Source organism: Grampus griseus (genome assembly GCF_964374135.1).
Source record: "Grampus griseus genome assembly, chromosome: 2".
Taxonomy (NCBI): domain Eukaryota; kingdom Metazoa; phylum Chordata; class Mammalia; order Artiodactyla; family Delphinidae; genus Grampus; species Grampus griseus.
The window spans coordinates 122,871,036-122,884,221 of NC_139018.1; the positions used below are offsets into that span (position 1 = coordinate 122,871,036).

At 34.0% G+C, this 13,186-nt stretch overlaps 1 protein-coding gene across 6 annotated transcripts in view; it reads right to left on the reverse strand.

The window, feature by feature from the left end:
- Positions 1-350: 350 nt before the first annotated feature.
- UBE3A (ubiquitin protein ligase E3A) overlaps positions 351-13,186 on the reverse strand; it is a 91,411-nt gene continuing 78,575 nt past the window's right edge. For all 6 annotated transcript variants that reach the window (XM_082647426.1, XM_082647430.1, XM_082647431.1 and 3 more), the window contains 5 exons: positions 12,628-12,792; positions 11,397-11,552; positions 11,228-11,301; positions 3,101-3,244; positions 351-2,070 (listed from right to left, as the gene is read on the reverse strand). In XM_082647426.1, the coding sequence (XP_082503552.1) occupies positions 1,950-2,070; positions 3,101-3,244; positions 11,228-11,301; positions 11,397-11,552; positions 12,628-12,792 (660 nt within the window). In that variant the 3' untranslated portion in view covers positions 351-1,949. The remainder of the gene's footprint in view (positions 2,071-3,100; positions 3,245-11,227; positions 11,302-11,396; positions 11,553-12,627; positions 12,793-13,186) is intronic.

Consider the following 13,186-nt stretch of genomic DNA (forward strand, 5'->3'; position numbering starts at 1 on the left):
ATGTCTGATAACCTATACTCAATTACTATTCAAAAACTTCACACAGATATTATTACAACTGTAGAACTTCAATACTGTAGTGATAATAAAACTTGAGAACCAAAGAACACAAATTTCTTCATGAATTTATTATACAAAACGCCCCCAGAGTATTTGATTTCTCTTATTCTCACTTTCATTATACACAAGAAGCACAGGAATGAGAGGCCTTTTAAGATGACTGTAGTAGCATGAGGGTCCCTTGCATCAAGGTAGTGTACATACCTTAACAGTGTTCTAAAGGCTGGCCCAGAAAAACCCCATGTTACTTTATCACAATATGGAAAGCAATGTCTTCTTTTTCCACTAAATTATGGTGAAAAATGTCACTTTTATTTAGCATTATGGTACATAACAGTTAAGTCTCAATTACTAAAAGAATTAAAATAATTCTTAAAGACATCCTCTTTCCCCCTCCAATGATTTGAAAGCTGTATTTTTCCTGCCAATTTCAAACAAATCATCAAATTGATCTGTCATAGTCAGTTAAAACAATCATCGAGGCACAAGCTCAGCACATTAGCTGTAACTTGTAGTAAAAGGATATATCAATATGTCTCTTCTCAGTTAAAAATACATAATCCTTTTATTTTATATTGCAATAAAAGAAATTAACAACACAGACACAGAAGACTAGAAAGGGGAAGAAACTACTTACTTCTGAATGTCCAGTAATTTAAACCAACCTGTACTTTTCCATAGTACATGAAAGTATTATTTAACACTTACTTTTTGAAATAAACTTTAATCTTTGGGGATAGACAATGTAAATAGGACTAAAGAGTAATAGTTCCATTCACTTCCAGGTCTCTGCTTACTGTATGATTAGGTAAAACAAGGCACAGTAGCCATCCTTTCCATTATGTTCCAACACTGATCATGTGCCTTGATAAAATGGCTGATTAGATATGATGGCAACATGAAGGGAAGACTTTGGATTGTCTATTTAAAATGCGGGTAATAAGCAATTAATAAAAAATTTATTTTAAGTGCACTTTCACATGCTTTATGTTTATAATAAACAACAAACTTCCTACCTTTCTTGCAAAGGGTTTGACTACCATTTCTTTTGGCCAAATGCACTTTTCCCCAGTAAACTTAAAACAACAACAACAACAACAACAACAGTGACGACAACAACAAATCCCTGTCCTTCCATATACTAAGAAAGAGGATTGGCTACTGAAACAGTTCATTGCAAGACACATGAAGACAACATACTGTGGCATGAGTTGTTTTTAATTCGTTGTGCTGTTACTAAAGTAAAGTTCTGAGGGCTGCAGTTAAACATTTCAAGTTCTCCCTTCCATCTTTATTGATTTTAAGATTTTGCACAGAAAACTCTTTGGGGACTAGAACAGCAGCAACTGCATCACACTGTTTTCAAGACTTCAAGTTTCAAAAGCAAATTGTTTAAAAAAAAAATACAGCTCCTGATTTGAGTTAGATACAGGGACAAAAAAAGTAGCACATACTTGAAGGTTACATGGTCTACAAATGGTGGCAATATTTTCCTTGGGAGAGTAGTTTGTTGGTATATATTTTTTAAATATGCAAAAAGGCTCAACCTCAAGCAGTAATAAACACAAGCAAAAGTGATTTAACCCTTAAAATAAATATTCCGAAAAACCTCTCTGTACATACAAGTGAAAGAAAAAGTAACACTTTCACGCAAAAAAATAAAATAAAATAATAATAATAATAAAGGATTTGTTCATATAAGTAGCTGAAATCTGCTGTTCCAGCCCACATATCCCCAATAAAGAAGGGAGGCACAGACATAGGTGACTACTGTGGTTCACTATTTTACAGCCTTTTTGTACTGGGTCACTATCACCACCAATTTTATCCCTCTTGTTATATTTATTAAAATTTAAAATTTTTTTCTCCCCCCCCCTTTTTTTGTTTTTTTACAGCATGCCAAATCCTTTGGCATAAGTGATGGCCTTCAACAATCTCTCTTTAAGTTTTTCTTTGCTTGAATATTCCGGAAGTAAAAGGACATTAAAGCAAGTATGAGATGTAGGTAACCTATATAGAGAGAAAGGGGAAAAATAGGAAAATAAGTCATGGGAAATACGCTCAGTATTAAATGATCCTACTTTAGATGGTATATATGTTGAGATGGTTTGCAATGCAGACTATACATTAATACAAGTCATGGATAATCTTTCTGCTCTTGCCATACAACTACCAAACTGCAGTTTGTCTCTATCTCATAAATTACTCAGTGCTAATAATGATGATGGTTGATGATAACATATTGCATCCACAAAATTATTACTACATACCAGATACTGTTTTAGGTACTTAACCCTGAGAGCTCATTTAACTAAATTTTCTCACAATAAACCTACAGACTGGGTGTCAGTTTCCCCACTGTAGAGTTGAAGTCACTGAGAAATTAAGTAACTTACTCAAAGGTGGAGGTAATATATTCAAACCTCATTTCCAAAATTTCAAAGTCTGGGCTCTTTAATGCTTATTAGAAATATTCTTGTATGACTATGTAATTGATTTGATAACCAATAAACTTACATTAATACCAAATAATACAGACAATACCAAATAATATCAAATAATGTAGAAAACTAATAGAAATGTTTCTATACATTCAAGCTATTAAATATACTACTGCTCACATACGGTCACTATGCACCAAATGTTAACTTACACGACGGAGAGGAAACACAATGTAAGGACTATGAAATTCGTCATTCTAGCATAATATAGGGCTGAATAGACAATCTCCTGAGCCTCAACTTTACTATTCTAAATAGATGACATAATATGGCTTTCAATTAAAAAATTCTCAACCAAAAACTAATCACACCAATTTTTAAAATTTCAAATCAAGTGAACTCCATAATAATTTTTAACCTGGCCAGTGTTTAAAAATTTTCTCAAACATTAACAGCAAAATATTCTCTGAACTAATGTTTCATGTGATTTGGAGATTTCTATATAAAATTGCAAAAGTGCTCAGAAGCTTCTGGATACGTCACACATGTGTAATGTGGAATGCACGGTTTTCAGTATACAGTCACAATTTAATAATTACCTTTCTGTGTCTGGGCCATTTTTGGCTATAATCATCTTTAATTTTCCTAGTCCGCCCACAGGTGCCCTGTCTGTGCCCGTTGTAAACTGCAAGAAGAGTCTTTTCTGCTCATCTGTAAATGAATGAACGATTTCCCAGAACTCCCTAATAAGAAAAGATAAAATACTGATTTTAGTTTGGCATTCATTATAACGAGCACTAATGTAAGTTTATGATTTGCATTAAAACCATAATAGGAGATAACCTGGAAGTTAATATCAAGTACCCTGAAGATTCTTTTCTGGTCATCTAGGACCTAGGAATTCCACTACGCAAATTTATCTTAAGGAAACAGTTTTTAAAAATATAAAAGCTTTTGTTCATCACTACATTATCTACAACAGCAATAACTGGTAAACCTAAGTGTCCAACAAAAGGAAATAATTATGTAAACTGTAAATATATAATCAGTAACAAACAAAAGACAAAATGTGTGTACTGTGAAAACTTAACTCCTGATGTCTTCGGGTGTGTGTGTGTGTGTATTTTATTTACCCCTCCTTTATTTTCTTTGTCTACGTGTGTGCATGTGTGTATACATTGTATTTACCCGTCCTTTATTTTCTTTGTCTGCTCATATCTTACACAACATTGGGGAGAAGGTGATACAGATAAGAGACAAAAGAAAAGGAAAAGAAAAAAATAAAAACAACCCACACACCTAAAAGTACTAATAAAAAAGTATACAATTATTGTATAATCAATATCAATAGTGTGTGCTGGGGAAGGGGAGATGGGGTATTATTCTGATATATCTGTCATCTGCAGTCATTTTAAGAGAATAATTTAATCCCTGGCATTCCTAAAACCTATGTGATAAAAGTCATGTTATAATGATGCTTGTTAAACTTACTCTAAAAACAAAATGCAAGCACATTAAGAGCAATCCTGGCATGCTTGTTTGAATAATAATCCATAAATTTAACATACACACTACTTCTCAGATAAAAATTTTTAAGATTTTGGAAAACAATTAAAAACATTTTTAATTGGTGAAAGAATGCATTTTTTAAATTTAATTTTTATTTTATATTGGAGTATAGTTGATTTACAATGTTGTGTTAGTTTCAGGTGTACAGCAAAGTGATTCAGTTATACATATATCCATTCTTTTTCAGCTTCTTTTCCCATATAGGTTATTATAAAATACTGAGTTCCCTGTGCTACAGAATAGGTCCTTGTTGATTATCTATTTTATATACAGTAGTGTATATATGTTAATCCCAAACTCCTAATTTATCCCTCCTCCCACCTGTCCCCTTTGGTAACCATTAAGTTGGTTTTAGAAGTCTGAGTCTGTTTCTGTTTTGTAAATAAGTGCACTTGTATCATTTTTTTTTAGATTCCACATATAAGTGATATCATATGGTATTTGTCTTTCTCTATTTGATTTACCTCACTTAGTATGATCATCTACAGGTCCATCCATGTTGCTGCAAATGGCATTATTTCATTCTTTTTTATGGCTAAGTAATATCCATTGTACATATGTACCACATCTTCTTTATCCATTCCTTTGCTGATGAACATTTAGGTTGCTTCCACATCTTGGCTATTGTAAATAGTGCTGCAATGAACACTGGGATGCATGTATCCTTTTGAATTATCCTTTTCTCCAGATATATGCCCAGGAGTGGGATTGCTGGATCATATGGTACCTCTATTTTTAATTTTTAAGGAACTTCCATACTGTTCTCCATAGTGGCTATATCAATTTACATTCCTACCAACAGTGTGGGAGGATTCCCTTTTCTCCACACCCTCTCCAGCACTTATTTTTTGTAGATTTTTTGATGATGGCCATTCTGACCGGTGTGAGGTGATACCTCATTGCAGTTTCTATTTGCATTTCTCTAATAATTAGCGATGTTGAGCATTTTTTCATGTGCTTTTTGGTCATCTGTATGTCATCTTCGAAGGAATGTCTATTTAGATTTTCTGCCCATTTTCTGATTAGCTTGTTTTTTGATATTCAGCTGCATGAGCTGTTTGCATATTTTGGAGATTAATCCCTTGTTGGTCACTTCGTTTGCAAATATATTCTCCCATTCTGTGGGTTGTCTTTTTGTTTTGTTTATGGTTTCATTTGCTGTGCAAAAAGCTTTTAAGTTTCATTAGGTCCCATTTGTTTATTTTTGTTTTTATTTTCATTATTTCAGAAAGATATTGCTGCAATTTATGTCACAGAGTTTTCTGCCTATGTTTTCCTCTAAGAGTTTTATAGTATAGTCTTACATTTAGGTCTTTAATCCATTTTGAATTTATTTTTGTGTATAGTGTTAGAGAATGTTCTAATTTCATTCTTTTCCGTATAGCTGTCCAGTTTTCCCAGCACCACTTACTAAAGAGACTGTCTTTTCTCCACTGTATATTCTTGCCTCCTCTGTCATAGATTAATTGACCATAGGTGTATGGGTTTGTATTTGAGCTTTCTATCCTGTTCCATTGATCTATATTTCTATTTTTGTGCTAATACCAAACTGTTTTGATTACTGTAGCTTTGTAGTATAGTCTGAAGTCAGGGAACCTGATTCCTCCAGCTCCATTTTTCTTTCTCAGGATTGCTGTGGCTATTCGGGGTCTTTTCTGTTTCTGTACAAATTTTTAAAATTTTGTTCTAGAAAATGCCATTGATAATTTGATAGGAATTGGATTATCTGTAGGTTACCTTGGGTAGTATAGTCATTTTGACAATACTGAATCTTTCAATCCAAGAACATGGTATATCTTTCCATCTGTTTGTGTTGTCTTCGATTTCTTTCATCAGCATCCTATAGTTTTCGGAGCACAGGTCTTTTTTCTCCTTAGGTAGGTTTATTCCTAGGTATTTTATTCTTTTTGATGTGACGGTAAATGGGATTGTTTCCTTAATTTCCCTTTCTGATCTTTCATTGTTAGTGTATAGAAATGCAAGAGATTTCTGTATATTAATTTTGTATTCTGCAACTTTACCGAATTCATTGATAAGCTCTAGTTTTCTGAAGAATGCATTTTAATATTTATTTGAAAGTTCTTTCCAGAAACTTGGCAGAGAATGTCATACTTCCTACATCCATAATTACAATTCTAGTTTTTGATATTCTAGTATTCTAGAATACAATTTCTATTACCAAAATGCTAGTATTTTTGTTGGTGCAATGCCATTATTTCTAACATAGCTTAGCAGCTTTATTAGCATTCTTGGCTCTCTCCACTTCCCTTCCCTGACACTCCAATATCCTCCCCACCCTTCAGTTCTTGCAAACCCCCTATTCACCTAGAGAAAAGAATTTTAAAATAACTACACAAGAGGAAATTGGACATGGAATGTATAGGCACATCTCTCAGGAAGGAGAGAAATCATACCACAGTTTAGGTCATTCCTTTTGGGTGGCTGGCAAGAAAAAGCAAGTCTGCTGTAACCCAGAGCCCTTTGTCAGGGCAGAAAAGCTTCCTCACCCTTCAGGAGTGTTCTAAAGCCATACTGAATCAGCCACACCTGAAGAGGCAGACCAACGGGTGCCCTTGAGTAGAGGAGACAAACCCTGAAGGAAACAGCAGACCAGCAGTGGTCACTGTGACAAGTTTAGCTGTTTTTTTGGTTCTTTCTAAAAAATTAGAACTTAAAATATTAGGGTTACTCCTATCAGTTTATATAATGAAAACACTTACTGAGCAAAATTCTTCTTTTCCTATAAGTGTTACGTTCTACATTAAAACTGTGAACTAAGAATGCAACTATTTAGAAAACTGAAAATGAAAAAAAGAAGCTTCTGTGTTTCTACATTAAAGTGGTAGCTGTATGGATTGCATCCCACTCACATCTTCTAAAACCTATCCAGTACATAAAGGAGACAAATTCCAATAAAAACACCCATAATCTATGCCTAAGTTAACTAGAAAAACAGAGTGGAAAACTCAAACTGACATGTAAACTGGAGTTTATATACACCTGAGTCCACACCAGCAGAGTCCAGCAGCAGCTATGTGGAAGAATGGGGTGTGCAGAATTACATGGGCTAGGGTTCACCCCAAAAGGGCACCCCAAGAGTGAACTACTAAGGGCAGGTAAGAGCACTGGCAAGAGGAAAGTATCTTGGACCAAATATGGCAGTCTTAGGAAGACATCATGCCTGAAAGGGATAGGGGGCACCCTGGAAAGCAGAGGTGTCCCCTAAAAGTAGCTTCTGGTTGTAAAGGGATGAAAGCAGGTGACAAAAATTGGCCCTAGTCAGGTAGAAGGCACTGGGCCACATAAACACACATGGAACTCAGTGAGAGATGGACAAATCTGAAATAGAAATTAGAAGTCTCTAAAATACTCAAGAAATATGCAAAATAAACTTGGAAATAAAGCTAATTTATGTGGTGACTAAAGGAGAAACAGTATGACTAAAATTTCTACTATGGACATAGGAGGTCAGAAACAGAAGAGCAAAAATAAAAAGTATTTTAAAAAAAACTAAAGAAATACAAAGTATTTAACTGCATAAACATAATAGTTTTCATTTGGAAAACACCCCTGTAAGCAAAGTCAAATGACAAACTAGGAAAAAATATCTGCCAATTTATTCAAGTGCTGATGTCCGTAATACAAATATAAAGTTTCTAAAAATCAAAATGAGCAGCAAAATGAGCAGAACTATAAAAATTACTAATAGCTTAAATATAAGAAAAGATGCCCAACCTCCCTCATTCATAATGAGAAAACCACAAATTATAACTACACTGAAATGCCATTTCTCAACTAACAGACAGGTAAACAGCTGAGTTTAACAACACAATGGGTTTGGGAAAATTGTAAGAAATGAGATACTCATATATTACTGGTGGGAGTGCAAAATGTCACAATTTCTGTGAAGGAGAATTTGGCAGTTAACAAAATTACATATGTATCTACCATTTGGTTCAACAATCCCACTTTTAGCACCAATTCCCAATTTAATGATGTCTCTACATATGTATGGAATAATCCGTATGTAAGATGATTCACTGTGACTTTCTCCTAACAGGGTTGGAAATAACCAACATGTCTGTCTACACAATACGACAGTATTTAGACACAGTTTTTTTTTTAAACTGCTAAAGTAAAAAATGTAATAGGACCCAGGGTCTCCTAACAAAACAGCCATAATGTCCACCATACAATCCAAAATCACCTGTCAAACCAAGAACCAGGAAAATCACAAGGAAGAAAGAGAATCAACCAATGTCAACACTGTGATGAATAAGATACTGGAATTAACTGACAAAGATTTTAATGAGGTCGTCATAAAAATGATTCTACAAGCAATTACAAGTTCTAGTGTTTCAAAACTGAAACATCAGAAACTCTCAGCAAAAATTATAAGTTATAATAAAAAAGAGCCAAATGGAAATTACAGAACTAAAAAACAGAGTAAGAGAAAAATACGAGATGGGCTCAATAGTAGAGTCAAGATGACCAAGGATAAAAATCTGAACAAAAGAGAAAATAGACTGAAAAAAGATAAATAGAGCCTCAGGTACATGTGAACAATGACAAATGACTGAATGTTGGTATCATGAGAGGCATAGAAAGAAAGGAAAAAGAGGGATTTCTCTGGTGGTACAGTGGGTAAGACTCCATACTCTCAATACAGGGGGCCTGGGTTTGATCCCTGGTCAGAGAACTAGATCTCGCACGCATGTCGCAACTAAGAGTTCACAAGCCGCAACTAAAGATCCCACATCCACGATGAAGATCCCGCATGCCACAACTAAGAGTTGGTGCAGCCAAAATAAATAAATAAAGGAATATTTAAAAAAAAAAAAAAGGAAAAACAGAGTGGTACTGAAAAAGTATTTCAAGAAATGAAATGTTTCATGCCTGAAAACATCCCATGTTTGGAAAAAGACACAAACCCAGACTTAAGAAGCTAAGAAACCCCAAATAGCACAAACAAAACTGTTCTTCAGAAATAAAGGGGAAGTCACCCTCAGGCAAAGGAAAACTAAAAGAATTTGTCATTAGCAGATCTGCCTTTGAAGACTAACTAAAGGAAGTGATAAAAGATGGACTCTGAGGCAAACAGAAGAAAGAACAGAAATAGAAGAAATACAGGTACATACAACAGACTACCATCCTCCTCATGAATTTTATAAATCATATGTGATGACTGCTACAAAAATTATAACAGCAGTAATATTCAAGACAACGATATTTAAAGGTGGGGTTTCCATACTTCACAGGAAGAGATTTTGATAGCAATATCACATATGTACAATGTAATACCAACAGCAACCATGAAGAACACTATACTAAGCAACATACACAAAAAAAGAACACTAAAATCATGAAATCCTTAAAATGTTCAAATAACTAAGTATCCCACAGAAGGCAAAAAGATATCAACAAGGAACCATAAAGAAGAAAGAAACAGAAAACAAATAAAATGGCAGACTTGAGTCCTAACATATCAATAATTACCTTGAATACAAATGGCCTAAATATACCTAAAGGCAAAGATTGACAGACATGACTCAGCTATTTTTAAGAAACTCATTTCAAATTCAGCAACATAGATAGGTTGAAAAGTAAAAAGACATTAAAAGATATATCATGCAAACAAAAAGCAAAGCAATACAAAACCAGGAATGGTTACAGTCATATCAGATTCAGATCAAAGAAAATTACAAGACATAAAGAGAGACCTTACATAATGATGGGGGGTGGGGTGGGGAGTCAAATTAGAAGTATGGGATTAACAGATACAAACTACTATACATAAAATAGATAAGCAACAAGCATTTACTGTACAGCACAGGGAATTATACCCAATCTTATAATAACCTATAATGAAATATAATCTGCAAAAAAAAATCACTATGTTGTACACCTGAAACTAACACAACATTGCAATACTGCAAATCAACTATACTTCAAAAAAAATTTTTTTAAGCATTCACATATGATCTTAAGATATGTATCAAGTAGCAATTATGTTATTATAAAAGATAGAAATAAAACTAAGACCTTAACTTAAAAAGTAATTTCTCCATAAGGAGGAGCACAAGATATCTTCAACTATTCTAAGGGAAACATTAAGACGCTACACAGTCATAACTATCTGTGATCAATAATATCACTAACAGAGATGCTGCTGTGATAATACTCACAAGTGAGGTTATCCTTTCATCATGTTATCTCAACCCTTTTATGGGTCACCTTTGAACTTCAAGTAAATAGCAGAACCGTGGTTGCTAAAAGTAAAAAAAGCTCACGACTGCTGCTAGAAATGACCAAGGGTGTGCTAAATAGAGGAAATATCAGTAACCTCCCACAAACCAGAATGAAGAATAAAGTAACAGAACAAAAGTAAACAAGAGAACATAAAATAACATATTGTTTATTTCTAGATACAACTGATATTCATTATGGTTTTCACACACTTGAGTCTTAGAGTAATAACCTTCAGAGACAACCTCCAGGAATGCCTTCCCACCTCACTCCACCAGTGACTACCAGAAGGGCATCTTTGTCCCCTTAAACCCACCTTAGTAGGAGAGGAAGAAGCCTATGTCTTTCAGGACTGGACAGTAGTAAAGAAAAGAAGACAATAGCATTTGCTTGGAAGCAGTTAAGACTGGGAATCTCTGCTTCTTTCTGTGAGCATCTGGAGGCTTCAGATGTACAATAACAATTCTAGTATGTACCCTGCCATGTTGTAAGGATTAAATCAAAGAATGTACCATTTCACACAAAAGATGCTTCATATAGGGTAGGTAAGTAACATTTCACAGAGTTCAAAAGAAAGGAGAAATACTTGGAAGTGATAGTTCTATTTTCCTCATCATGTAACTGGCAGTAAGCACATTCTAACCAGAATTACTAGGAATATTAGATACGTTATACCCCCAATGCAGAAAAAAACATGCCACTTACATAAAACACATTAGTCAGGAAATAAACCACAAGATTAACAATAAGAACTGGTGACTGATTATATTACAAATATACCTCCAATTTTATAGATTGAGAATTTGTGAGTTTGCTTATTTGGGAAGTAAAACCTGGAGACAAAGGTCTAAAGCATAAAGCACACATCCCTTTGGTGAATTAAATCTTCCTTTTAAGAATTAAGCACTTACCTAATCACAACAGAGTCCCTGGTATAGCCACCGTCATATTCTGTAGTTTCTTCTAGTGCTTGGAAATCTAGATTCTGCAAATTCAAGAAAACATGTCTTAACATCTACACCACACCATTACAAACAATTAATCAATAGAAGATATTTTTGCAAACCCTTGCTTTCTTACCCGGCTTCCACATATAAGCAATTCAATTTCCTCTGGTCTGAATAAGTACTTTAAAGGAGATTCATTGGTCACCATATGAAAACCTCTCCGAAAAGCCTTGAACTGTTTTTCTACTGATTTATTGAGAATGTAGTCAGAATAGAGATTGACAAATTCCTGCAGAAAATATTAACCACAAGAGCATCTTATAATATGCAGTACAACAAAACACAACGAGCTACAGGGCTGCATAACTTTTTTGTTTTTATTTTCCCAAAGAAAAAACATTCAAGAATATTTTTTAAAATTCAAACTTTACACACACAAAGGAAAATACCTTTAACAATTTCACAGCTCTCTATTATAGTCAATACTGAACTGTAAAAAGGCCATGCACAAATAAGTTGATACAATTTTAAAGTTCTCTCAATTAGGTATGCAAACAAAGAGACATTTAAACCATTTATACATCAATTTATAAAAATTAACATTTTTAATAAAGTGCAATGTACTGGATATGTATAAGCAAACAAGAAAGTCTCATGTTTTCTATTCTAGAATATTTGGGGAGCTGCCTACTGTATCCAGTTCAACAAAAATATTGGTTTTAATTGATGCACAAGCTACTATACCAAATCATAAATGGAAAATATACTTTTGTATCCTAACTTAGTGAATATAATATTTTATCAAAAATTATATTAACATCACACTTACTAAAGGTTTTATATATATCATAATTTCCCTGTTATGCTCTGGGTTATTCCCCTCTGTTTACAGATGCATACTTTTCTAGTCAACAGAAAACACAAAACTGATTTCTTTAAAGTATTCTTTAATACTTTTCAGACATATACTTAAGGCACATGTATGTGTGAGTACATTAAATGCAATTATCATCTGTTTGGTTATAAGGACCTTAATTACAAGGTCCCTGTTTCCCTCCCCTCTACAGCTTAATATGAGAAACACCCCACTTCATGCTTTATACCACAGCCACACTGAGCCATTCACTACCTCCTACGCATGCCTTCTTTCTCTAAAAGGGGCTTAATGCCCAACCATGTGCTCTCATACAGCTTACAGCCAAAATTTAGGAAACTGTGGTTATTTCCTTTATAATAACTTGGTTACTTGATTTCTTGGGTCTCTGTACGGATATTAGATACTCCTTTAAAAACTAGAAGCATATATGATTTAAAATTCTGTTAATAAAGAGAAAAGACAAGGATGACATAAAAACATTTATTACCTTCCTGTTTTCATTTGTAATTGGAATTTTATCACCATTTTCCTTTAGATCATACATCATTGGATTACCAAAAAGATCCGTCTGAGATATCTGGAAAGTGATCATCATATCATCTTCCACATTCCCTTCATACTCCAGTAAGTCTTTTAAACTCTGATATAGAACCTAACAATCAGAAATGGAAAATTAAGGCTACCACAGAACTACAAAATACAACAGTTTGTATCACTCTTCTTGGGAAAAGATTAAAAAAAAAAAAGCCTTTAACAATAAAAATTAAAGCATAGATAGTATTCCTGCCCCAATAGTTTATATGTAGAAACTAAAGAAAGACTGTCAGTCATTGGTGATGTCCCATTCTCTGCTGAGAAACCCCACACTAGCTACTTAGCAATGGATCTCACACTGTGCTCTTATGAGAACCTTAGAGGTGTGTCTCAAGGTTAAAGAGCGGCTGTAGCCACCAGCCCCTTACTCAGCGCAGCTCTGATTTAACTGGGCAATTTCATGATTTCATTAAAAACAAACAAACGAACAAAAAATTAAAAACACTTTCCTA